Source organism: Taudactylus pleione, unplaced genomic scaffold (assembly GCF_031769625.1).
Source record: "Taudactylus pleione unplaced genomic scaffold, aTauple2 ptg000016l, whole genome shotgun sequence".
NCBI classification, from domain to species: domain Eukaryota; kingdom Metazoa; phylum Chordata; class Amphibia; order Anura; family Myobatrachidae; genus Taudactylus; species Taudactylus pleione.
The window spans coordinates 47,000,003-47,027,444 of record NW_028284418.1 but is presented as its reverse complement, the minus strand read 5'-3'; the positions used below and the strand labels follow the sequence as shown (position 1 = coordinate 47,027,444).

At 44.8% G+C, this 27,442-nt stretch overlaps 1 protein-coding gene across 3 annotated transcripts in view; it reads right to left on the bottom strand.

Moving 5' to 3' along the window:
* CCAR1 (cell division cycle and apoptosis regulator 1) overlaps positions 1 to 21,083 on the bottom strand; it is an 86,145-nt gene extending 65,062 nt beyond the window's left edge. Inside the window, exons 1-7 of one of the 3 annotated variants that reach the window (XM_088476050.1) lie at positions 20,923 to 21,083; positions 9,463 to 9,577; positions 6,169 to 6,347; positions 5,070 to 5,111; positions 790 to 855; positions 487 to 680; positions 39 to 153 (exon numbers count right to left, since the gene is read on the bottom strand). In XM_088476050.1, the coding sequence (XP_088332176.1) occupies positions 39 to 153; positions 487 to 680; positions 790 to 855; positions 5,070 to 5,111; positions 6,169 to 6,347; positions 9,463 to 9,538 (672 nt within the window). In that variant the 5' untranslated portion in view covers positions 9,539 to 9,577; positions 20,923 to 21,083. The other 2 variants (XM_088476066.1, XM_088476058.1) reach the window with 2 other exon arrangements.
* Between the last annotated feature and the right edge of the window lie 6,359 nt (positions 21,084 to 27,442).

The window sequence follows — 27,442 nt, the reverse complement described above, 5'->3', positions numbered from 1 at the left end:
ACTAGCAGAAGACAGAACAGCTGGTACAAATCAGTCACCTGGTTAGGAAGGGTCTGAATCCTCTGTGCATTCCATTTAAATGGCATATTAGGATTGTAGGTGGCTTCTACTAAAACTCGATCTCCAACCAGTGGTGACTTTCCCTTAACAGCTCTGCAGAAACAAACAAAATAACTGATATTTATAGATAAACTAAAAAATAGATAAATTAAGTATAAAGATCTAGTAACAGAACCTCAAAAGCCTAACTATTATACATTGCATTGTTCTGACCTAGGAAGTAGCAATCATGATTTGGTGTATATTCAACTTCTTAGCCCCCTGCAAAGACCTTGCAGCCACCACCCTGTATGCCAGGTAAAAATGTGCGGACATGTAACCAGTGCACTTATTTAAGATGTAAGTCATACTTCTTATATATCATAGGTAGAATCACGACACTCAACAGAGCTCTGCAGGATATTCAACACTAACTTAAATACATACGTTAGTTGGAAAAACACATCTTCATCCACAAAGCCGAATGTCTCATGGAGCTTTGTAACAACCCCAGTGAAAACACGCTGCTTCTGGGGCTGAGTTTGTTGCTGACCAGAACGGGGAGTTGGGTAAGAAACGGTTATCTGTGCTGTCTGCTGTGGAGTGGACAGGGCAAGACTTGTAGGTAAGGCAACAGCTGGCTACAAAAAAAGAATAACAGGGAAAATAATGGCACCACTCAATATCGCTACCAAAACATCCAGTGAACACAGCACAGTGCAGCTGGGAAACAGAACTCAGAGTACTCACCTGAGTTATCAATGTTTGCTGCGGCTGTTGCAACTGGAATAATAAAGAATGGTCATCAGGATAGTGCTATAAAATGAATTCAGATTGACGTCACTGTGATAGTGAAATGTTAGATGTACATACGGTACAATGGGTGTATTTTCCTCCCAAGGCGGATAGTTCTGGGGGGAAATCTGCAGCAGAATCAGTACAAAGTTCTCACATGTGCAGTTTTACTGCCTTCTACTGAATGCAAAACAGTATGGGCAGTATTCAATTGTTATAGTACGCCCGATCTCACGTCTAAAGTGACGGGAGATCGAGGGGCGCTATTCAATTGTTGCTGTTTTTCGTGCTGATCGTGCCCAAAGTGGTCGGGTTTAGCCGCGTAAAATGGCTACCCCCGAGCAAAGTGCTGGACGCGATCGCGAAAAGTGCTGTTTGGGTGCCCATACAGGTCACTTTTCGCCCATTTCAGTTTGCACCCCCCTGGGGCTGTGAGCTGAAGTGATGCGCTGGCAGCTGATCGCGTCCGACAGGAGCAACAATTGAATAGCTCCTGTTGGGCACATAAAGGGGGTGAAACAATTGAATACTGCCCTATGTGCTCTTCTAACATGCTTTAACTAAGTTTACACAACCACTATGACTTAGGTTATTTAATGGAAAACCAATATTACTGTATATGGTGTTTCAAAAAATACCCTTTTTACACAACATGTGTAGCATATAAAAAAGCCAATTTAAATACATTTTTCATACAACATAAATAACCCATGAAAAACACGTTTTTGTTGTTGCCAGCAAATAACCTATGTATGAAAATAGAATGTAACCCATACAGACCACGTCAGTACAGGTACTAGTAGTTTACAGAAAACCAGAACCAAACTATCAAATAAAGTAGCACCCCCTAAAGCGCAAACCCTAGCACTGGTGCCTGCCGAGGCCTTCAAATCTATTTCAGAAAATAAAACAACCTGAACTGTAGGAACATTTAATCGTGCTTTCCTTACAGTAGCATAAGCCCATTAATGCAAGCGACAGCCACATCATTTACATTGCATCACAAAAAGGAGATGATTTCCATATAACTAAAGTATTCATTATAAAAATGTAAATTATCCAGGGATAATTTGCAGTTGAGCATGTATTAAATTACATTGTATTCAGGGTACATGACAGGAGAAATTTTGCAACTATTCAAAGTTAAAAATCTGATACATTTTTCCAATGCTGCCCATGGCTTCAGTATGCCTATTAGAGAGGGGGGAGACTAAGGAGTGTTAGGAGAAAAAAACATCAAGTTATGAATATTGAAATGCTGGAAAGTCTACATTTTGATGAAAACCACATTAAACCTACCATTAAAATAAACGACACTTGAATCTCCCAGCGTTTAGCAATGGTGTACTACCAACTTTCCTATAGGATAAAAAGTTAAAAATGCAAAGCACAACATGCCTGCTATGCTTGCTGTGATGTCAATGGCTCACCCAGCTCCTCATTAAGCAGATACAGAGCAATTCGGTTAGCCTGGAAACCTGTTAGCCAACGAAACAAGCTCGCTCTTTGCACTGTTACAAGACAGAGCAGTATCAACCTCATAATACACATACAATATGGTGAATAGATTTACACATAAAAACAGTTATCAGGCTCTATTAATTAGTCCCCTGATACAGAGGGGTAAACACACGTCAAAAGTCACATCTCAAATAATTTAAAATATACCCTATATGTAGATCTATTGTTTAAACCAGGCACGTCAAACTTAAAATACCAACCTGGCCGAATATTCAAGGTCTACCAGAGTGTGAGCCGCAACAAAACAAAAACAAAACAAAAAAAAAGTCTTATATGCAAGTTTGAAAGGTTTATTATTAATAAAAACCAATGCAGTGCCCCCCTGTAGTAGTGCCCCTTATGCAATTCTACCCTGTATTACAGCCCCTTTTGCAATGCCCCCTGAATTTGTGCCCATTATGCAGTGCCCCAGTAATGCCCCTAGCACTGCCCCTTATGCAGAGCCCCCAGTAATGCCCCAAATGCAGAGCCCCCAGTAATGTCCCTTATGTTGTGCCCCCAGTAATGCCCCTTATGCAGAGCCCCCAGTAATGTCCCTTATATTGTGGCCCCAATAATGCACCTTCTGCAGAGCCCCCAGTAATGCCCCTTTATGCAGAGCTCCCAGTAATGCCCCTTATGTAGAGCCCCCAGTAATGCCCCTTATGCAGAGCTCCCAGTAATGCCCCTTATGCAGAGCTTCCAGTATATCCCCTTTATGCAGAGCCCCCAGTAGTAATGCCCCTTATGGAGAGCCTCCAGTAATCCCCTTATGTTGTGCCCCCAGTAATGCCCCCTCCCAGTATAGAACAGGCCCCACTCACTTGTCTGTGCAGTACTTACCTTTCTTCACAACGGCCGCTGAGCACCGCTCCAGTCCACGCCGTCCCGTGTAGACGCTGCCTGGCTCTAATTAGATCCAGAGCGGCAGACGCAGGCTCCGCTCTTCGCAGGCGACGCGGGTGACGCCATGAAGTCACCAGTGTGCTACAACACTGGCCTCTGAAGCGATCAGAGGCGTCTGATCGCTTCATAGACCACTGATGCCAGCTTGTAATAGTAAACACTGCCCAATCGGAGCTGTGCTCCGATCGTGGCAGGGGTGTGGGCCGCATATTATATATATGTGAGCTCACACTCTGGGGCCGCCTGCATGTTTGACATGCCTGGTTTTTAAGCAATTGGGCCGGATTCAATTAGACGCGAAAAGCCATAATCCGCGAAAAAGTTTCACCTTTTGCCGCTTTTCGCATGTTTGCGTTTTATCTCCAAATTCAATTCCAGGTCGTTTTCACGTACGCAGAAACTCAATGCACTGTAACAGGCGGAAAAGTATCTCCAACGAATGGCAGGCGGAAAAAAGTGCAAAATCTCTATTTTGGGGTGCAAATGTTGGGAATTTGGACACCCCTCCCCCAAAGGAGGAATCAGCCCCCCCAAAAAATTACCTGAGAACACCCCAAAAGAGATGTCATTTTTGGGTCGAAAATTAAAAAGTGGGGGGACAAAGATAAAAACTAGCGAAATAGGTTTCTTGGGGGGCTGTTTGGATGGGGCAGGTGTTTTTAGGATCGCAGGTGCTTGCAGCAGGTGGATTTTTCTAATTTTTTAAAAGTGCACTTTAGAGACACAAAAATATGCTAGCACCCATTTTCAAGTACCCCAAATGTGACTGGACTATTCACTTTCACCAAAAAATATTGTTTTCTATCAGTCTTCACCACTTTCATTAGAAAAAAAAAAAGAAAGCTTCTAGAAAGCTTTTAACACAACCTAAGGACACAGAGTACGTTTATTAGGGCTAATAGTACACATCTGTAATGATATCCAGTGTCAGTGCATCTTATTTTGGGGTACAGACTGATTCCCCATTCTATTCAGTACTTTCCATCTGTTATGCATTCGCTGATCTCCGTTTTTTGCCTGTTCTGCAATTGAATAGGGTGAAACACGGGGACACGCAAGCCGCCAATTCGCATCCCAAACAGGTGAAGGCTGTTTGCATTAGCAGTCAGTACCAGCGCTGGAAATAAGTAACTATCAGGATAAGGAAGAGAGTACATTTTAAACGTAATAGATTTATGTAAATTTATGCAAGAGTCTACTGGTTCACATTAAAAATACGGTCTGGAACACATCTATGTAAGAGGTTGGGTACGTGATGCCGGCAGTCAGAATCTTGAAAGGGTTAGGATAACGACACCAGTCAGTAAGTATCCTAACCCTTATCCTGCCCCTAAGCCTAACCCTCCCTCCGTGCTACCTAAACCTAACCCCCCCCCCTCCCCCAGCTACCCCCTGCAGCCTAAACCCAACCTCCCCTCTTAGTGCATTACCCTACTATCTACCGTCGGGATGCAGACGCAGGGATTCTGACTGGTGTCAGGATTCCAGTGTCAGTTTCTCGACAGCCGGGATTTAAACTACATCCCCTATTTAGGGGGTTAAAAACCTTTTCAGAATATAATATATATACACACACACACACACACACACATACATACATGTAATACACACACACACACACACACACACACACACACCCACCCACCCACCCCTTGAAGATCCCTGAAGAGCTGGGACAAACGAAAAGCAAAGCGCGGGACACACACACACACACACACACTATATTATATTATATATACACACACATATATATATTTTTTTTTTCACTTCACAAATTCAAGATTTCAAGGCTATGAACAAAAGGCAAAAACAAAATAATGTCCACAAACCTGTTGTTGTACACTGTAAATTTGCTGGGGCTGAGAATATTGCTGAAATAAAAACAAAATAACTTTAATTAATCACATATGTCGGAATCAGCGATAATTTTTTATCGCTGATGACGTCATTTTCGCCTATTTGAAATATCCTCGTATTCAGTTACAATGTTAAAAAATGGGGTTAATTTTCGCCTGCCTTTAGCAGGCGAAAAAAAAATAATAATTCAGAATTGTGGCATAGGGGTGCTAGGTTAAAAAAAAAAAAAAAACCTGCACCCTTGGGAATGCCTCCTTAAAACGAAATCTGCACACAAAAAAAAAAAAGTAAAAAAATAAAATTTGGGACACCTCAAAAAAATCATTTACAATTTTGGGGACAAAAAAAAAAAAAGGGAACAGTGTTCAAAAATAGCGAAATAGGTTCAGGCGTAGTATGCGGCATGTGTTTTCTAGAATAGGCTATTAGCGGCAGGTGCATTTTTGCAGAATTCTTTAAAAATTAGTTTAGGGACTTAAAAATATGATAGTACCGATTTTCATGTACCCCAAATTTGATCGAACCACTTTTAAAAACAAAAAAATAAATAAAATTCTGCAAAAATGCACCTGCCGCTGATAGCCTATTCTAGAAAACACCTGCCGCATACTTACAGAATACCCCTGAACCTATTGGGCTATTTTTAAACACTGTTCCCCAATTTTATTTTTTTTGTACCCCAAAATTTAAAAACATTTTTTGGGGTGTCCCAAGTTTTTTTCTAAACTTATTTTGACACAGTTCGTTTTTAAGGGCTATTCCCAGGGGTGCACGCTATTTTTTTTTTTTTTTTAAGCATGCACCCCTAAACCCCAATTCTGCACTTTTTTTGCGCCATGTAAAACATGGTGAAAAGTTATCCCCATTTTTTTTTAAAGACTTTTCGAACCTACGAAAAGTTTTTGAAATCGAATACGGGGATAATTGAAATTGGCGAAAATGATGACTTTTTCGCAGCCTAATTGAATATGGCCCTAAATGTGAGACCACCTGCAGTCTAGAAAGGAGTTTTACTAGCCAAGCTTACCAGTATATTGCAAGAAAAGCTTACAAAAAGAGAGTGAGATTTACCTGCTGGAGAGCGGCTGCGGCGGCAGCGGCTGCCGCCTGTTGCTGCAATGCTGCAGTCTGAGTGAGTTGGTAGCTTGCTGGAGAAGGGGAGCTTAGGCCAGCTGCTGCAAGTGCCGATTGCTGAGTATAAATCGTGGGGGAAGCCCCAAGTATGGAGGACTGCTGGACACCTAATGGTGCTAAAAACAAAACATCACAGTATATTATTCAGGGGGTGAAAAACATGAAAAATACAAATTCATGAAAGCCTGACTGAGTGACCAATGCTACCTATGCGACATTCCTAGTGCCATATAATTGTCATCAGGAAACTTTATTAGAACTACAACAAGTCAATCAAATAACCAACATAAGCAGAGATTAACCCACAGTGTTTCCTCTCTGACATTCTGAATTGAAGAGACACTAAGGGGCCAATTCAATTTTGTGTGATGTGCTCGTAATGGCAACTGATCATGACTGCAACATTGTGCATTTGATCTGGCACCCCAAGGGGTGTGCAGTAAAATAATATCTGTTGCTCTCCAGAAATTTTCTGTAAAGTGCGCAGCCAAACATGGCAAATAATTGAATATGCCCCCAAGCATCCCAAAAATAGAAGTTAAGAATTATGTACTAGCTGAAGCCTGTCTTGCTACTGATTAACCCAAGTAAACAAGAGACCTCTGCAATAGCTCACCATGCAACTGGTCACAACACATGCTCAATCAGGTTAGTAAAACCAGAGGCCCAAAAACTACTATAGGACCCCCAGATAGAGACATATGATTTGCTGGCTGAGGTGCTTTGCCATAAGCTCCTGATCTTTAGGAAGAAGGAACTCAACTCTAAAGAGTCTCCCAACCAAACACTAAGCTCCTCTCAGTACATGTTGCTTACAGAATTGGATTGTTTAGCCGCCGGTTCAAATCCCGACACTGTGAGCCTGACATATGGAAATCCCGACAGCGTGAGGTAAGTACCCTAACCCTCCCCTCCTAACCCTCCTTTAGGGGTGCCTAACCTCCCCTCCTAGTGCCCAGCCTCCCCCCCCACCGGGTGCCTAAAACCTCTCCCCCCTCCCCGAACCCTCCTGGGTTGTGCCTAGCCCTAACCTCCCCCCAGGGGTGCCTAACCGCTCCTTCCCCTAACCTAACCCTAAGTCCCCTCAGGGGTTCCCTAAACCTAACCCCCCCTCCCGCGGCTATAAGGACGGGCGCCCCATACTCACCTCGTTCTGGCCTGCATCGTCCTTAATTCCAGCATCGGGATTATGACAGGTGTCAGTACCTCGACGCCTGTCATAAATCCCTAGACGGCATTCTGCCGTTGGGATTGTGACTGGCGGCTGCATAACTGCATACCGTTGCTTACAATGTTCTCCTGGCAAACTTTTGTAGAACTTCTCTAGAGCTGCATTACTGACATCAGACTTACAATGAGTTAATCGGTCCTTGATTGACCCTAAAGGACAGATGTAGTCCCCATTAACCTCCAAACAACCTGCACTCCGCTGACAGTCAGGGTCTAAACCCCCCCCCCCCCATAATAGCCAAAACATCCCCTTGCAGGTCCCTCAGTGCGGAAATACTTGCTGCTGCCTTTTCTGAGTTAGTAAGGGAAATATGGCACCGAAGCGTCTGGTGAAACCAGCCGAGTAGGCCTGGGGGGAGGATTCACCATGCTACTGGGAATGGGCTGAGTACAGGCTGTAAAGTGCTTAAAAGCTTCTAATGTCCCCATAACCCACAGCTAAGTGAGCCCAACAGAGGGAACAGGATCAACCTGAAAGATGATGTGTACCGGATGAATAGCGTGGCTAGTTTGCAGCCCAGAATTACCACGGAGGTAAGCTGTGGCTGCCCTACCTGTCTCCAGAGCCCAGATACATGTCCTTGTGATGGTAGAGCCCCGGACACCGCTTATTCAGTGTAGCCGTGACTTACCACGGGGTCCGATCACAGAGCGGGAGGACGCTTCAGCTGCTATGTCCTGCTCTAACAAGCGCACTGAGCTCTGTAAACAGGCGCAGTGTAAAAAAAAAAGAAATAAATTAAAAACCTAAGAGCAATCTAAAACATGACTTACTCCAAGGTACTAAATAAAAACTGAGGTCTGGTGGAGGTTCACAATTATTTTAGTACTTATACTCCTGTGTCGGCCCCTATAGCCATTGCCTAGATATGCAGCGTCCGCCAGAGAGGATGATAGACAAATAGCTATTATTTTACACTTATTTACACCATCTTATCTTTAAGCTTTCTAACACAACAGTGTTTAAAAACTTTCTCAAAGACACACTCCTACTCCATCATGGTCTTTTAGATTGTAAGCTCTCACACACAAGACCAGTTAAACGGTTTTAGGGCCTGATTCAGCACGGATCACACCTGCGTAATTGCACACAATACAGCTGCGAAAATATGCTAATGTCTGCCACTGCTCAGCCAGCATAGAGGCGCCCACCGCTGCTTTATCACATCTGTAATAACTCGCAGTCCTACGTATACATCGGCCCCTCCCGCACAATTACAGCAGGTCTGACCCGTTGCAGAAATCGCAAGTCTCGTCGCACGCAGTGAGTTCTCAAGCTGCGTAAGCAAAGTCAGTGGCTAATTTATGCAACGGCGTTCAAATGGACAGGCACGTCTGCGTTTCTCCATCCACTCCCCCCCCCCCCCCCCCCAAATGCTCACAGCCTGTCACTCACTCTGCGATGAATTCCTGTCTGCGTGAATAATCGCAGTGCGGTGCATACGCAGTACGCAACAATTGGCCAATCTGTGTATGCGGCTGCAATTGCAATCCGTGTCGAATCATTCCCTTAGTCCACATTTGTATGCTGAGAAAGTCTAAATTATTAAATATCCCTTTGTGAGTGCTACATCATATTTTCTACTTTATAGGCAAATGAACACTTTTGCTGGCTTGTACTTCTATGTAGGACTAATACCTGTTCAATTTATAGTACTTGCATAGCACTGTAGGAAATGTTGGTGGCATATAAATAGGACACCATAATAATCTCCTTTAAAATTGTGTGAATATTGTTGTGAATATTGGTCATGCTTCATGAGTAAGTCAGAAAAACCCCTGGCGAGGTCACGGATTCCTTGCGAATTAATCTGCTGCAGTTTTGATTATAAATTTAGACCACAAGCCTGTACATGACTAGATTAGGCACATATCACATCTCTAATAAAAGGTCATGATTTTAAGTACTTAAGGCTCAATTAACCAGGTTTACAGACTATACAGAATAGTTACAGCACAAAACAAAATAATAAAATCCATTAAAATGGGGGAGCGGTTTACCTGGTTGAGATACAGCGGTCGCTGTAAATTGGGTGGCCCATGGCGGAGGGGTCTTCTGTCCTCCAAACTGAGCCATTGTGACAAAAAGTTATCAGACTATTCCTAAGCCTGTAACCTGCAGAAAACAAAGTGACTTATTTACAACTATATCGATGTGAGACAAAATCAGATGCAAACCTATCAAATTATTTACACTGGCAAACACCTTCTCACGGCGAGTGCACAAAATCAATACAGTATTAACAAGAGTACAGGTATACATCCAACTGACAGGATAAAAAAAAAAATATGCAAATTGAATCGGGTAAGAGTAAAGCTGGGTACACACTAGACAATATGTCGTCCGATCCCGTGGATTGGAGAGATATCGGGTACATAGTCTAGTGCAGGGGTCTTCAAACTTGGCCCTCCAGCTGCTGTGGAACTACACATCCCAGCATGCACTGCCACCTTTTTGATATAACAGCATGCTAAAACTATGTGCAGTGCATGCTGGGATGTGTAGTTCCACAGCATCTGGAGGGCCAAGTTTGAAGACCCCTGGTAGTGTGTACCCATAATATGCACACACCCACAGGTCACTAGCGAGATCCCAGGTCAGCCCTACTTCAGGACCAATGGCGGACGTCGCTAACAATGCCATGCTGCAAAATGCAGCATGGCGCGTCCCTCCCCGTCAGACACAGCATCGGCAAAGGTGTATCTGCCGGGTCCTGTCACCTGTGGCGTTCGGCTGGGTACACATCATCTGATGTGTACCCAGCTTATGCAGGATAAGCATAACAAGAGGTAGTAAAAACGAAGATTTACACCTAATCCAACAACATGCATGCATGCTAGTATTCCTGTAATGGCAACATCGCACAATGAGATCAGAGGAAGTATGTGCTACAGAGTGACGTACACATACAGTACAACAACAAGCGTATCACGGGATCATGATGTTATAAATCACATTACACACTATTCTAGCACAGATCTGAGCTATAGAACATGAAATATGTCAACTTGGTAAATATACTGACTTACTTTTACAAAGGGCTTATGTTATCTCTAGAAAGCTCATATTAGCAATACTATAAGGACAGCAATAACACTACCCTTGTAAAGAACAAGCAACTAGATTATTTTTTATCAGGATCTGAAGCAATACATTTCTCTAAATATATCAGAGGACAGTAAAAGTATATCAGCAAGATATAAAGGAATATCTGCAAAGCTACATGTTGTAAATAAGCAGTTGAACAGGAGAGTGAAATCACGACTCTCAAATTCACATGACAGTCACTGAAATACACACAGTAGCCTGGTTTACATATGGGTCAGGAAGAGCGACATTGTGGAAAGATTGATCTTCATGTCTGATACATTCTATACCTCCACTGCAGATGAGTGACTGTTAGGTTTATCTTTTTTTTTTTAATGGGGGCAGCACAGACGGTGTAATGGTTAGCATTACTGCCTCACAGCACTGAGGACATGGGTTCAATTCCCATCACGGCCCTAACTGTGTGGAGTCTTTATACTCTCCCTGTGGGTTTCCTCCGGGTACTCTGGTTTCCTCCCACACTCCAAATATATACTGGTAGGTTAATTGTCTCCCAGCAAAAATGATCCCTAGTGTGTATGTGTGCGCGCATGTGGCAGGGAATATAGATTGTAAGCTCCACTGGGGCAGGGACTGGTGTGAATGGCCAAATATTCTCTGTAAAGTGCTGCGGAATATGTGTGCGCTATATAAATAACTTATAATAAATAAAAATAAAATAAATTGTTCATACCTAGCCTGGTACAGACTGGAGAGCCAGCAGCACAGCATGGGGCCGGCTATGCAAATGGCCACAGGCTGCTTAGAAAGGCAGCACACGACCCTATCAGTTTATATGCTGTTAAACCACCCACCTACAGCACCCCTGCATAAGCTCACACTTTGGGAACCGCTGGTATAAGCAGCACGGCACATCGCAGAAGTCAGCTTGTTTTCTTCCTTTACAAATGACTTATGGTGCTCAGAGGCCACTGGAGAGCCATGAAAAATTTTCCAAGACTACAAGAGTGGTCTGCAACAGGAGGAGAGTTATGACTGACTGAGAGCTGCTTTTGGGGAGGAAGCACTGCTCCTACAAAGCCACTGGGGTCTCATCTTGTAGTCATAATCACGATTGGATAATCAGAAAGGTGGGAGGAATCCCAATTAGCTCAGGAGATCCCAGAAGAACCGACGGTGGTCCCAGCATCCCTGGTCTCTGTCATTTACCGGGGTAGAGATGTATGTGGAAACACCTACATCTCTAGTGTCCGAGGGGTCCGGGCTATACGGTTTGTTATTTGGCCAAGCTGGGACTTTACTGGAGAAGAGGACCGACCCTGGGATTTGTACTAGACAAGGGGATCAATCACAGGGGTAAGTATGTGTGAGTGCGTTTAGTATGTAATAAAATTTTACTATCTACAGTTTGAGAGTACGGTCATTATTTTACTGTTTTTTTTTGTTTTGTTTTTTTACAGTGGGGGAACAGGTGCCAGCCGCCTGCTGGCAGTTGTAGTTCCACAAAGAAAAAGGGCAGGCCTGCTGGCACCTGTAGTCCCACTGTAAAAACCAATAGTACATATTTATCACTCCCACTATTACCCCTGCACCCCTGGGCTTCAGCCTATGCCTAGGGTGCTCAGGAAAGGGGGGACCCCTTTATTAGGGGTGTTCCCACCTCCCCTGAGATCCCTAGCCTGGGCTGATTAGCTTGGGGTTTTTCCCATAAATTGGTTTCTTTAACTCTTATATCTTGAAGATATAATATAATTAGTGCTCACTCTAGGTGCAGGGTGCTGATCAGTGAGGAGGACATATTTAAATTTTAAAAGGGCAAAATTTTATATGTAATGTATCGATACAGCTGCTATAGCGATACATAAACTTCTAAAATGTTGTCCTTCAAAATGTAAATCTACACTCCTCACTGATCAGCGCAGTGCTCCTAAGTGAACACGACTAATGCACCCTTCAGTGTTGCCAAGTTAAGAATTTTTTCTGAAACTGAAGAAAATTAATTCCTGAAAAATGATTTGGGCAATATTATAAGTCACCATAGCAAATACAGACTTGTCCACATACATCTTACTTCCTTGATCGTTAAACAATCCTTCTAGTCGCGCCATGCCATGGTGCGACTTGGTAGCACCAAGCGTCTTTTCGTGCAACTTTTTACCTTCAAATGCATCTTCACAGCGATGGGAATAGGATGCACAAGCAGCTTCTGCTGATTAAGTGATATGCGGCATGCCTATATTCTGCGTATAACTGCGCATTGCTGTGCGAATAAGACGCATTTGAAGGTAAAAAGTTGCATGAAAAGATGCTTGGCGCTATCAAAGTCGTACAGCGCTCACGTGTTGTTTATCACGACTTGTAGCACACAGAGGTAAGATGCACGTGGACACATCTATATTTTTGACAGGTTTAGAATCAGGAAAATCCAGAGCTCTAGCGTTGGTAGGGCCTCGACCTTGCATGCACTGACAATCCAGTGAACTGGAAAAGTGGCAGTGTGGAAGATAGCAACACTAGCTATCATGTATCGTGTATAGTCTAGGAAATGAAAATAGATGGTTACTATGGGATGGTTGGAGAAGTTGTTCCAGCTGATCAGAGCAGTAGAAGAGCTTTTGCAATGTTGGCATCGCATCGCTCTTGAGGAATGAAATCAATTGTCCTTGATACAAGTGTACAGCTACTGTATTATGTAATAAGTACTCATAAATGGGTGCGCTATAAAAAGGTCAACATTCTGCAGGTCGACACCAGAAGGTTGACTGGTTCTGAATGTAGACAGTAAAAAAGTTTCCATGGTCATTAGATCGACCATTGTTCTGTACACATGTATTTAGGGCAATACGGTTAAATAGTCGACCGTCAAAAAAGTCGACATTTTACATGTTGATACTAAAATGCTGACTTTTTTTTTGTTATTTTAGCCTAACCATAAAAAGCATTAAAAAAAAAAAATGGGTCGACATTTTGACTGTGTCAACCATTCAACCCCTTTGACCTAAATACATGTCTACAGATTGATGGTCGACATTCTGAATGTATTGAACATCTGGTGTGGACCTTTTTATTGTCCACCAATCAAGCGGCAGCCCTCACAATTGAACAAAAAACTTCTGTGTGTCAATCTGGATCCATGTAACAGACAGCAATGTGATGCACTGTTGTTTGACCATTGTTCCAAGGAAAGAACTGAGGGGGTCATTCAGACCCGTTCGCGAGCAAAGGACGCTCGCAAACGGGTCGATGTTGCCCCACTGCGCATGCGCACGACGGAGGGAGCTCCGTCGTGTGCATGCGCGAGACCTGGACTGCGACAGCCAAGCTGTCGCTCCGGGTCTCGCACCAAAGGGGGCGTGCTGTCAATGTTGATTGACAGCATGCCCCCTTTGGTGGGCGTGCCGGGGGCGTGGCGGCCAGACGGAGGCGTTCCCATGGGAACGCCCACCGTCTGAAGACGGCCCCACTGACATCACTAGTGATGTCAGTGGGAGTGATTTTGGCTCTGATAGAGCCAAAATCACTCCAGGGCTTGCAGCAGCGAGACCCTACCGCAGGGTCTCCGTCGCAAGCCCGATGGTCGCGATGGTCTTTGACCATCGCGACCATCATCATGGACGCTCGCTATAGCTGTGGGTGGTCACCCACAGCTATACGAGCATCCAGGAGGACGCTCCATTTTCATAGAGGAGGGCCCTGATTCACAGCGAGCGCTCTGGTCAGAGCGTCCAGATCTGAATCAGGCCCTGAGCTTCATCATGAGCCACAAATAAGTGGTTATCTGGGAAATGTAAACTAATGACAGTTTTAATATTGTTTAAGACAGGTGTAGTATGCAGTTTGCTGTTGAGCTATAAAAGGAGTGTACAGTATTTACAATGATAGGAGTAATGTTGGGCACACACTGGCAGATATATTGGCTGATCAATTGATCGGCCAATATATCCTGTGGGCGTCAGCCATACACATTACTTTTGCTCGGCATACTTTATATTCCCTCAAAGATGACCCGTCATCCATTACTATCTCCTTTAATAAACTTATTATTTTAACATGGTGATGAATGGTACACACACACAGAATGTGGATCACTTCCACTTGCTAAAGCACAGCTTTTAGGACACGGTTCAGTAAATTTTGAAAACACAATTTTCTCGGTTGGGTACTTACCTTTGAACAGTTCATGCTTTTTTCAGTTTTCCCAGCATTAGTCGCTTCTGAACATATCTGACAGGTCCAGCAGCGGCACCTTACCTGTCTGGCCAGGGGGTCTGTACATCAAAGGCTGCAGCCTATGCAGCCCTCTCCTACCTCCCACCCCGGTGATTGACAGCTGATGTCACCAGGAGGTGAGGCTCAAGTCTGGTGGCCACGAGAGGCGGAGCCTAAATAAGGGAGCATGGCTTAAGTCAGGCGCTGCTAGCAAGTAGCCTGGCTTCTAGGGAATGCTCCAGGGATAGCCGTGTCCTGTGAAGCATTGGTATTTGTCAGCCCTCAGTCGCGCGCGTCCGAAAATGGGGGTGTGGCCCTCGAATGACGTTATTTGGGGGCGTGCCCGCATGGCAAGCCACCCGTGTAACGTCAGGCTGGGGGAAAGTCCAGCAATACGTCACTAGCTGGGCATCCCCCAGCACAGAGTGGATGCCACGCGCATAGCATCCATTCAACTTCTCCCGACCAGACCACCTGCGGGACACTTCGGCCCATGACTGGAACAGCGGGGCTTGCGATGTTGGTAGGTGTGCATCCTCTTTGGGGTGGCGCCCCTGTTCGACCACACTGGTCGAACATGCCTCGAACGGCCCTGCCTAGAAGCCAGATAGGGCTGCCGTAATAGCAGGGGAGTGGCATCCCATGGGAAGCACTCTCTCTACTGTTGCAGTCCAGACTGGCATTACTAGGGGGGGGAGAAACATCACTCCCCTGGGGACTGCTTGTCTGGCTGCGAGGATGACCAGCAGGGAGTGCTTCCAATGAGAAGTCACTACTACTGCGAGTGGCAGATTTACTGGGGGGCTGCAGTCCGTAAGTACAATACGCCACTGGATAGGTCTGAGATACAGCACTCCAACACTTATCAAAATTAGTGAAAAGGAAAAAAGTAGTGACGCTGCTCATAGCAATCAGTGAGAGTATTTAATTCATCTTCTAATCTAGACTATAGTAGATAAATGATAGATAGAATCTGATAGTTTACTATGGTCAACACCTCCACTTTCCAAAACACAGATTTTCAATGCATGCAAAAAAAACATTAAAAAAAAACAATTACCCAAATAATTTCAGGTTTGATTTTTTTCAGTTTCAGAGAAACAAAATTCTCAATTAACATAATGCACCTTAAATGTTGATGTTACATTAATACAGCTAATGCAGTTGTTCCCAAACGGTGCGCTGCGGCACCCTAGGGAGCCGCAGCACTGTCACCAGGGTGCCGCGGACCCGAAATAAGCTGCTACCAGTTTTTTTCTATCATCTGTATCAAGTTTGGATCCGGAGCAGAGGCGGTGGTTAGGTGCTGTCACAGGAGGAGGACGCAGCCGGGGGGGAAGCTGCTCTTATCACTATTGGAGCCGGAGGCATGACGTGCAGTGGTCAGATGTGATTGCACAGGAGCAGGCAGTGGGCTGGGCTGCCTGTTTTGACGCTGGGGCTGGAGGATCAGAGGGAATGGCTGCGGCGCTGGAGCTCTGTAGTAAAAGGTAGGAAACGTTACCTCCCGTGGAACCTATAGGGTGGGGGGACTGGGGGGGGGGGGAATAGCTACGAGTGGCACTGTCTGTATACTATCTATGGGGTGTGGGAGGGAGGGGGGGACAGCTATGAGCGGCACTGGCACTCTATACTGACTATGGGGGGGGGACCAGCTATGAGCGGCACTGGCACTGTATACTAACTATAGGGTAGGGGGTGGGAACAGCTATGAGTGGCACTGGCACTGTATACTAACTATGGGGTGGGGGGGACCAGCTATAAGCGGCACTGGCACTGTATACTAACTATAGGGTGGGGGGGTGGGAACAGCTATGAGTGGCACTGTATACTAACTATGGGATGGGGGGGACCAGCTATGAGCGGCACTGGCACTGTATACTAACTATGAGATGGGGGGGACCAGTTATGAGCGGCACTGGCACTGTACACTAACTATAGGGTGGGGGTGGGAACAGCTATGAATGGCACTGGCACTGTATACTAACTATGGGGTGGGGGGGTGAACAGCTATGAGTGGCACTGTATACTAACTATGGGATGGGGGGGACCAGCTATGAGTGGCACTGGCACTGTATACTAACTATAGGGAGGAGGGAGGGGGGACAGCTATGAGCGGCACTGGCACTGTATACTAACTATGGGATGGGGGGGGACCAGCTATGAGCGGCACTGGCACTGTATACTAACTATAGGGTGGGGGGGTGGGAACAGCTATGAGTGGCACTGGCACTGTATACTAACTATGGGGTGGGGGGGACCAGCTATGAGTGGCACTGTATACTAACTATGGGGTGGGGGGGGACCAGTTATGAGCGGCACTGGCACTGTATACTAACTATAGGGTGGGGTGTGGGAACAGCTATGAGTGGCACTGGCACTGTATACTAACTATAGGGTGGGGGTGAACAGCTATGAGTGGCACTGGCACTGTATACTAACTATGGGATGGGGGGGACCAGCTATGAGCGGCACTGGCACTGTATACTAACTATAGGGTGGGGGGTGGGAACAGCTATGAGTGGCACTGGCACTGTATACTAACTATGGGGTGGGGGGGACCAGCTATGAGTGGCACTGTATACTAACTATGGGGTGGGGTGTGGGAACAGCTATGAGTGGCACTGGCACTGTATACTAACTATAGGGTGGGGGTGAACAGCTATGAGTGGCACTGGCACTGTATACTAACTATGGGATGGGGGGGACCAGCTATGAGTGGCACTGGCACTGTATACTTACTATAGGGAGGAGGGAGGGGGGACAGCTATGAGCGGCACTGGCACTGTATACTAACTATAGGGTGGGGGGTGGGAACAGCTATGAGTGGCACTGTATACCAACTATGGGGTGGGGGGGACCAGTTATGAGTGGCACTGGCACTGTACACTAACTATAAGGTGGGGGGTGGGAACAGCTATGAGTGGCACTGGCACTGTATACTAACTATGGGATGGGGGGACCAGCTATGAGCGGCACTGGCACTGTATACTACCTATAGGGTGGGGGGTGGGAACAGCTATGAGCGGCACTGGCACTGTATACTAACTATGGGGTGGGGGGGGACCAGTTATGAGCGGCACTGGCACTGTACACTAACTATAGGGTGGGAACAGCTATGAGTGGCACTGGCACTGTATACTAACTATGGGGTGGGGGGTGAACAGCTATGAGTGGCACTGGCACTGTATACTAACTATGGGACGGGGGGGACCAGCTATGAGTGGCACTGGCACTGTATACTAACTATAGGGAGGAGGGAGGGGGGACAGCTATGAGCGGCACTGGCACTGTATATTAACTATAGGGTGGGAACAGCTATGAGTGGCACTGGCACTGTATACTAACTATGGGGTGGGGGGGACCAGCTATGAGCGGCACTGGCACTGTATACTAACTATAGGGTGGGGGGGTGGGAACAGCTATGAGCGGCACTGGCACTGTATACTAACTATGGGGTGGGGGGGACCAGTTATGAGCGGCACTGGCACTGTACACTAACTATAGGGTGGGGGGTGGGAACAGCTATGAGTGGCACTGGCACTGTATACTAACTATGGGATGGGGGGGACCAGCTATGAGCGGCACTGGCACTGTATACTAACTATAGGGAGGAGGGTGGGGGGGGAAACAGCTATGAGTGGCACTGGCACTGTATACTAACTATAGGAAGGGGGTGTGGGGAAACAGCTATGAGTGGCACTGGCACTGTATACTAACTATAGGAAGGGGGTGTGGGGAAACAGCTATGAGTGGCACTATTATTGCCAGCTATTGTTCTTGGAAAGGAAAATATTATAGGAAAAAAAAATTCAAATAATATTTTTCCTTGGATTTATGTGTAAGTTTTTTAAAAAACAAGTTAATAAGTATTTATGTCCTAACCTATATACTACTTACGTAATTCTGCCCCAACTACTTGGGTCAAAAAGTTACGCTCGGTATGTAATTTGGCTTAGGGGTGCCTTGCAAAAATGAAGGAGACCCTAAGGGTGCCTTGAACTGAAAAAGTTTGGGAACCACTGAGCTAATGGAACAAATTTAAGAAAATAAATCTAAAAACAATGCAACTTTTTTAAAGTTTGTGATAGTTGACTACAATACAGTACAAAATCAGAAATTTTCACATTAACACTAATTACTAAAATTATAAGATCCCATTTTGAAATATGGTATGGACAAAATTGATGCATAATGTAATAAACAACATTTTCGAAAATTTTAAACCATTTTAATATGTTTTTACATGTTTGAGTCTGTGACCTTGAAATGTTTACTTCCTTAAACTTAGTCATGTGGCATAAAAAATAAAGCCTGTTATTTATTTATTTTAATCTTTAGTTCAATACATATCTTAATCCTAGCTTGAAAAAAAATATTTTATTTTTTTTATGCTCAAAATTTGTCGAGTTTTGACATTTTTAAACCCTTATAACGCAAAAACTACATGAGAAAAACTTAAAATTCAAGATTTGTAGTTATCTCTAATGTCTCATTTAGTATATAAAGTGCAATTAAAATTGGGAAATCTAATAATAAAAAAAAAGTAATTAGAATTTGGATCAATTGATGTGCAATGACCCAATCTGTTTCAGGTCCAACAGCTATAGTTCAGTATGCAGATTAAATAAATAAAAGACATGCATGCAATTTTTATCTTTGGTGGATTCTTCAGTGGTACGGTTATAAACTCATCTAACCAAGGCAACTACTTTACTTTAACTAGATGACATTGTAATTGCACAGTGCAAACCTCTAACTAGAATAGAGACAAATGACTTTGAACAATGCCCTTCATGGAATCATTAGTTTAGGTGTGGACATTATGATTACTGGTATAAACCTGCTTAGTGACTTTTCTACTATGCAACTCTCCATTTTATACAGAAGAAGTTAATTACTTCATTTTTTTGTTAAGTATGAATGTGTAGTGAATATCTACAATTAAAATAAACAAAACCCAGGGGTGGTCATACCTTTGGTGTTGATTACAGTTACCATGGCACCTAATGGGGAATTCTATTTTCAAAAGCTTTGCTTGCATAGCAAATTAGCAGATGCATGTGCCTGTACATGCAATACAATTCCTCTAAAAAAGATTTAAGTAACAATGCATGCACTAATGTGTTTTGTGTGCAAGTTAATGTAGGACAAACTTTTAAGAATTGTAACACTTTGAACAACAGATTAATTTAGCTGCAATATGATGTGCTGTAAGTAACAATTCTGTAAAATGAAATTAACAATGCAGACAAAACATACATGCAGTGAAACGGGTCCTGCAAAGCAAGTGTCTAAAGGCGTTGTCACCAGAACAAAGACACACAAAACACAATAATATTCACAATAGTGGTCTACAGCAAATCATAGGTTTTACACAAACACAATTCTTACAGATGTGACCTCATACACTGTGGCTTCTGTTGTACCAAACAGCCCCTCTCAGTGCATCTGGTCCCAGGTGACTCAGCCAAGCGGAGCGTCTTTCACTCAAAATTTGCATAGATAAAACTGGAAGCAACAAAACTACTTTGCTAGATTGCACTGATCACTTTAGGTGCAACATTTGTACATCTGCGTAGGAGTCTGAGTTGTATACAAAGTGCTACAATGCAGAGATTGCGGCTTTTTCTCACGCAAAGCTCCATTGTGCTTCATCTGCGACTCGTGTTTACAACTAATTCCTGTGCGGCAAAAGTCACAGCCCAGTGTACGTAGTACGCTCTGAGCGGCGTACCGCTGCGTCTGCGAATAAGACATTAAAGAAAAAGACGGCGCGCTACACCTCTCGGAGCAGGTCAGTCAGGTGTATGAGGACACATCTATAATATGCACTTTAGCAAATCAAAGCAATATTTGGTGGTAAGCAGAGATGACAGCTGGGTAGTACACTACATTACCTGTCACAGTGCTGTATAAGGCAGAATATTATTTTATACTTATTTTCCATGTGTTATTGGAACTGCTGGGCAGACTGGCTTGTATGTTCCGTATACATGCATGCAGCGTTACCATCTATCACCGAATATGAACATATCTGTACACCATATGCAGAGAAATATATACACGGGATAATCCAGGAGCTCCTGCAATGTCACATTCATGTGTCTGCCCCCGGGGATGGAAACATCGACCTATCAGCGATCCTCCTGAATGCAGATCATGCCACCGACACCGCTCACTGCACTTAGGAGCATACTCACTCTGAGCCGCTGCTCTGTGTCACCGAATCCATATTATGCCCGGTACACCGCGGCCACAACACTGCGCATGCGCCGAGATTCCAGCGTCTCCACCACTCACAGGACGTCGCGCAGCGTTTTCCGTATACAGGAGCGCGTGTGCTGCGTGCTGTGCAGGACGTTCCTCCGTCGGCAGCACGCATGCAACGTCTCCCCCCCACTCATCTCATCAACGTGAGTCACACGATCACGTGATTCAGATTATGTGACTATCACCTGACCGCTCATTGTGCTTATGATACAAAGTTTTTTGGGTTCTGCTGCCTCCTGTGTCGGGCAGCTGCAGCGTAGGTTTTTTCAGACTGCATGACAGTTGCATCAGAATGGAATAGAGTAGGGTAAGAAGCTGATAGGCATGTCGGTAAGCAGGCTGGTGGTGGTGGGGCATGCCAGGCAGACGCTGGGGGCATTTGCTGCACACGGGGCTATGTGGGGAGCAAACCGCTGGAAGAGGCATGAAAGGGAGACTCTTGGGACACACAGGGCCATGTGGGGAAACTGGCTGTTGTACTGGGAAGTATGTCTGGTAGTCGGTTCGGGGCACATAGGGCATGGCATGGAGATGCTGGGGCATGTGGGGAAACTGGCTGTTGTAGGGGGAAGTATGTCTGGTAGACTGTGGGGGGCACATAGGGCATGTCATGGAGATGCTGTGGCATCTGGGGGCTACCGGTTGCTGAGGGGACATGACACGGAGATGCTAGATGGGCATAGAAGAGAAGGTTCTCATTTTGCCGTATGTTAGTAGTTTAGTAAGTTGATGATATGTATCATCAGATGCCATTATCCTTATTACTGGAAACTAGGTAAATGTGTCAGCCAGGCTATATGTTATCGCACCATGAAATAGTAAACTGCAATTCCTAGAATAAGTGCAGAATTTAACTTTCACCGAATTTGATTTAACAAATGTGTTTTATTTGTCTACTAAAACATTTTGGTACATTTATTTCATTACCAGTTATATAGCGCAAACATATTCTGCAGTGCTTTAAGGTGCCCACACACATACCGACTTTTCATCCAATTTGCCCGATTTCGACGAATCGTGACGACAGATCACGTAAAAAATGGCCAAATTGTGAGTTTCTACTCTTGATCACGATGCCGATGCACGATAGATCTTAAGTCTGATTGGACATTTTTTACTCCAAATCGTGACCACGACTGCCTGGGGAGAGTTCAGGGGAAATCGTGTACATCGGCTGATTGGGAGCAAGTCGGTATGTGTGTGGGCACCATTACAGAGAATATTTGGCCATTCACATCAGTAGAAAATGGGCCTCAGACTGCACACCCTTAAAAAAATTAAAAATAAAATATACATATATATATATATATATATATATATAATATTTTTTTTTTTTTTTTTTATTGATTGGAGGTGCTACCTGTGGAGACCATTGATATATACACAAAAAGAAATGTGCACGACTCCAAAGACTCCAGACTAGTATCCCTACCACATTGGTTTTGACTTTTAGAGCATGGAGTCTGGCATTGTAATATGCACACCAGTCAGAGGCACAATATAGGTAAGTCCGGCAAATATTTAGACTGTAGTGCAGCTTTGGCTCATTTTTGGGGCCTGGGTCCCCCTGGATTGCTTTGGTTGATCTGCTTCAGGGCACTGCATTATAACACATTTTTCCTTTATAACACATTTTAACGCTTCACTGTCTATTTTTGGATTGGGTATGAAATACCGCCGACCACATGGCCGGCGGTTCGATTCCCGTCAGCGGCAGCCCGAGTTCCGAGCAGCGGAAGGCCGTCAGCGCTGGAAATCCCGATCGTGGATAGGTGAGTATCTACTAACCTAACCCCCCTAAGCCTAACCCTCCTTAGGAGTGCCTAACCCTCCTTAGGAGTGCCTAACCCTAACTTCCCACCCAAGTGCCTAACCACCCCCTTTCCCGCTGCCTAAACCTAAGTCCCCCGGGGGGGTGCCTAACCCTCCCTCCCCCTAGCCTAACCCTCCCGGGGGGTGCTTAACCCTAAGCCCCCCCTGGGAACCCTAAACCTAACCCTCCCCCCCCGCGGCTGTCCGCTTGCGGCGCCCGGCATCACTACGATCAGGATGCCGGGCGCCGGTCTCCCGGCGTTGGGGAAATGCGGGCGTCTACATCTAGACGCCCGGCATTTCACCCTGGCCGGGATATGACAGTCGGGAAGCCGGCTGCCGGTATTTAGGCAGTCGGCTTCCCGATTGCTTCCCCTATTTTTTATATATGTATTTCACTTTTTTATTCTTTATGTGCAGCTGCTGCTGCTCTTAACTACTTCCTTTACACTTCACTTTTCTTATTAGAGCGGTGCCTTAGCTGGGCTAGTTTGGGGATGTCCTGCGCTCTGGATTTGAACCCTAGTATGTTATGGACCTACCCTACAGAGGTTACCCGGATGTGGTGGGTAGGCCCATAACCTTGGCCAAGATTTTGCCAAAAACCTCTATTTACTGCAAAATGTTTTTATTTATATATAATCAGTTAATTTGGAGTTGTGCACTTGTATTTCTTCTTTTTGTGTACAATCAGTCCCTGACGCAGTGGAGCTTTCAATCTATGTTCTCTACCACATGCATACACACTAGGGTTAATTTTTGCTGGGAGACAATTAATCTGCCAGTATATTTTTGGAGTGTGGGAGGAAACCAATGGAAGCACAGGGAGAATATACAAACTCAACACAGAGCCGTGGAGGGAATCAAACCGACGACCTCAGTGCTGTGAGGCAGTAATGCTAACCAGTACACCGTCTGTGCTGCTACATGTCATAAATAATGCTACAGCCTCTATTGCTGCAGTTCAATCTTTGCCACTCCCCCCCACTTCTGTCTCCCTCTGCCCCCATCACCCTGCTATTTTATCCCCACCGCTCTCTCATTCTATGTAACAGTATATATTAAGCACATTATTAGGCCAGATAACTACTCCAGTGACCAGAAGAACCTGAACTCAAAACAGTATAGTACTGACAGTTTGGACCTGGGAACCAAGCCAGGAATTGGAGTCATAGGTAACCAGAGAAGAACTAATGAAGATCTATCCCTGGTACAGCTCTGACGAAAGACCTGGACCATAATCCTGAAGGGCAACTAAGGATAGAGAGACACTTCAGGCACACACAGTACTGAACACCTTGATGTTAAAAGTCTGTGACCCGATCATGCCCTCCAGACCTGGAACTGACTATCAGCCTAAAGGGCCCTATCTACTAGACGATTGCCTACCTGTACAATATCTTTCAGCGATTCTCCCTTGAAATTGTGGTCGTTTAGCCTGTACAATTTGCAAACGATAAACGATATTGTTGAATTCAAATTCATTTCTTGAGGGGTGGATACTGGGCTGGGCTTTCATGAGGGAATAAATTGGTGGCCATTTTAATCATTGCATTTATTCTCTTTATGTCCTTATGATGGACGCTGCTGCACCCCACTGTACTCCCCTTAAGCATATCCGCTAAGCTGTCCTTATGATGGACCCCACTGTATGTCCTGTAAGAAGAATATTCGCTAAGCTGTCCTTATGATGGACACTGCTGCACCCCACTATAGTCTGTGACTGCACTGGCTTCACTGTGACTGGAGGTGGCTTCCCATTGGAAGCACCACCTGCCACTCATGCTGAAGACAGCCAGCCCCAGGGCCTTTTCGGGGCTGCAACCAATGCTTGTGTTACGCATGTACAACAACACCATGTGCTGGTCCCATTGCCTGCCACATTCAGTGATCAGGTGCCGGGACCCAGGCCAGCACCAGCCCCCCCCCCCCCCTCAAGTAAAGTGAGGGCAGGAGGTGCTGCTGACGCAAAATTAACCTCAGGTCTTATGATAGTCTACTAATTAATAACCACATTTAACATTTTTAATATATAGAAATACTAACCATCTAAACCTTGGATCATGTAAAACTGTCCCACAAGCACTTTCCCCCCTTATCTGACTTTATATTATCTTTAAATATAACACACATGTGAAGAAAGACACAAGACAAGAGTTGAAAACTTTGTAAAAAATTTTATATTCGTAAAATGTCAGAAAACTTGACAAGATACATTGATTATTACCAGACCAATGAGTGCCTCCTGAGTAGGGATTACCCAAATCCAAAGAATCAGGCACTGAAATAAATAGTAATATACAGTGGAGGGCAGAACAGTGATGTTAACATAACCAGGGTAAAGGCAAAGAAACAGTTTTGAGAAATAGTGTTCATGTTAAGAGCACAAGAAGTATGCATAATTCCAAACGTTCAGTAAACCGGTGCAAATGAAGTACAATTACCAAAGTCATGGCACTATGGGCCCGATTCAGAGCCTGATTCTTGAGATCTCTGGGCCTGATGCAGACCCGGTTGCGAGCGCGTCGCAACCGGGTCGATGGTGGCCCAGAGCGCATGCGCACAACAGAGCCGGCTCCGTCATGCGCGAGACACGGATAGCGACGTGCAATCCGTCGCTCTGGGTCTCGTACCAAAGGGGGCGTGCTGTCGATGTTGAGTGACAGCACGCCCCCTTTGGTGGGTGGGCCGGGGGGGTGGCTGCCCAGATGGAGGCGTTCCCATGAGAACGCCTACTGTCTGGGGGCGGCCCCACAGACATCACAAGTGATGTCAGTGGGAGAGCTTTCGGCTCTGTTTGCGCGAGCGCTCTGTCAGAGCGTCCGGCTCTGAATCAGGGCCTCTGAGTAATCCCTACTCGAGATCTTCCAGAGGCACTCATTGGCCTGGTACATCTCAATGAATACTGTCAAGAAAGCGCGGGACTGTGATCCAGACATGTCTGCAAGGAAAAAAAAAATCATAATTTGTAAACAAACTGTCGAAGCTGGATTAATGGCTGAGACGGAATCAGCGTAAAAATTAGCGTGTGCGACGCCATCTTGCGAATGGCAGCTAGACTCCATCTTAAAAATAAGAATCTGCAAGACGCCATTTTGCGACCAGCGCCATTTTAAGTTACAACTCACGAGCTAAGCACAGATGGCAATGTTTTTGATTAGAAGCCATGACAGGCCCATTCTGGGGACAACCTTGCATAGAGAAATACCAAAACAACTAGAAAAACAGCCTCCTGAGAAAAGTAAATCGAATAGATAATACACCAGAATACTGGTGAGTGTTTTACATGCAAATTGGAAATCCCTGTATATAGACAAGTATAGTTGTGGCAATTGTAATATAACCCAGACATTGATCTACACAATTGAATTTGTCTGAATCCTAAACAGGTTTTAGTCTCACTCCCAGACAGAATGGCCCCAGCTTCACAGCTGGGGGTCTCCACCTTGTTTGAGAAGTGAAACTCACTGCACATAACACATTTGCATTGCAGGTTGAAACTGTAGTAAGGAATGAAATATGTGTGTATATATAAATATACATATATATAATGTTAAATCCATCATAAATAGAAGCTCATGCATAAATACCGCACAGTAGCGAATGCACAATATCCTGCATGCGAACGCTGTTTATTAGCTGCATGCGTGCACATCTACCCCAAATCAGATAAACCTAACTAGCGTTTTTTCCCATATCCCTAATACTTACATAATGCACACTTTATTCAAAAGGTTCCATAGCTATAAAGTAAAAGATCCAAGTTTTATTCATTTATTACAAATGCTGTGAAATAAAGACTATTTTGGTATCTAAGGTTTAATATGTGATAAGTAAGCCATGTTTGATATTATACTGATCCGCACTTTATCCACAGCTTTCCGATATCATCGGTGTGAAGATCGGAACATGCGTTCACAACTTATGGACCGTAAAGACACAAAGAACTTTGTAAAACCAACAGTCTAGATTTGCATGAGGTGGGAAACTGAAGGCCACCAGCTGTTGGAGGCTGGACTGTGGCCATTTGAATCAACCTGTTAAATGCCCTGTAACAAATGCACCCGCACTGGGAACCAATGGGATCAGCAACAAACTCCTCTATTGTGTTGTCTATTTCTGGGGGGGTATAAATATGTGTGCTCTGACCCTGGGTTTCTAGTCTTCTTGTTGATTGACGGAGGTTTTTTGCTGATGCCGGTATCTGGTCCAGAGCGCCTGCGTATGTATGACTGTATCTTGGGTCTGTATAATTCTTTGCGCTAAATTGTGACTTGGATCACAGCGTGTAACTGACTGTACTTTACTTGAATAATACTTTGTGCTTTGGAACACATGTTCAAGGTCTAAAGTCTTTATTTTACTGTATGACTGCGTTTGCAAATAGCGTCAATTTTAGAGGTTTATAGGCAGGGTTTTGAAGGTATAGGTAGGTGCGTATAGAGGTTGAAATCCAGAATCCTTAGATGGGGGCTCATAGTGTGAGGTCACTTACCTGTTCACACGATAAAATACGGTTATCGATATCTCACCAAAGGGGGTATAGTGGGCACACACAGTTTTCCCTGCAACCACTCTATGCTGAGAGATCGCTATCCGTTATCGTGTGAGTCAAGGTACGCTGACTAGAATCCAGGG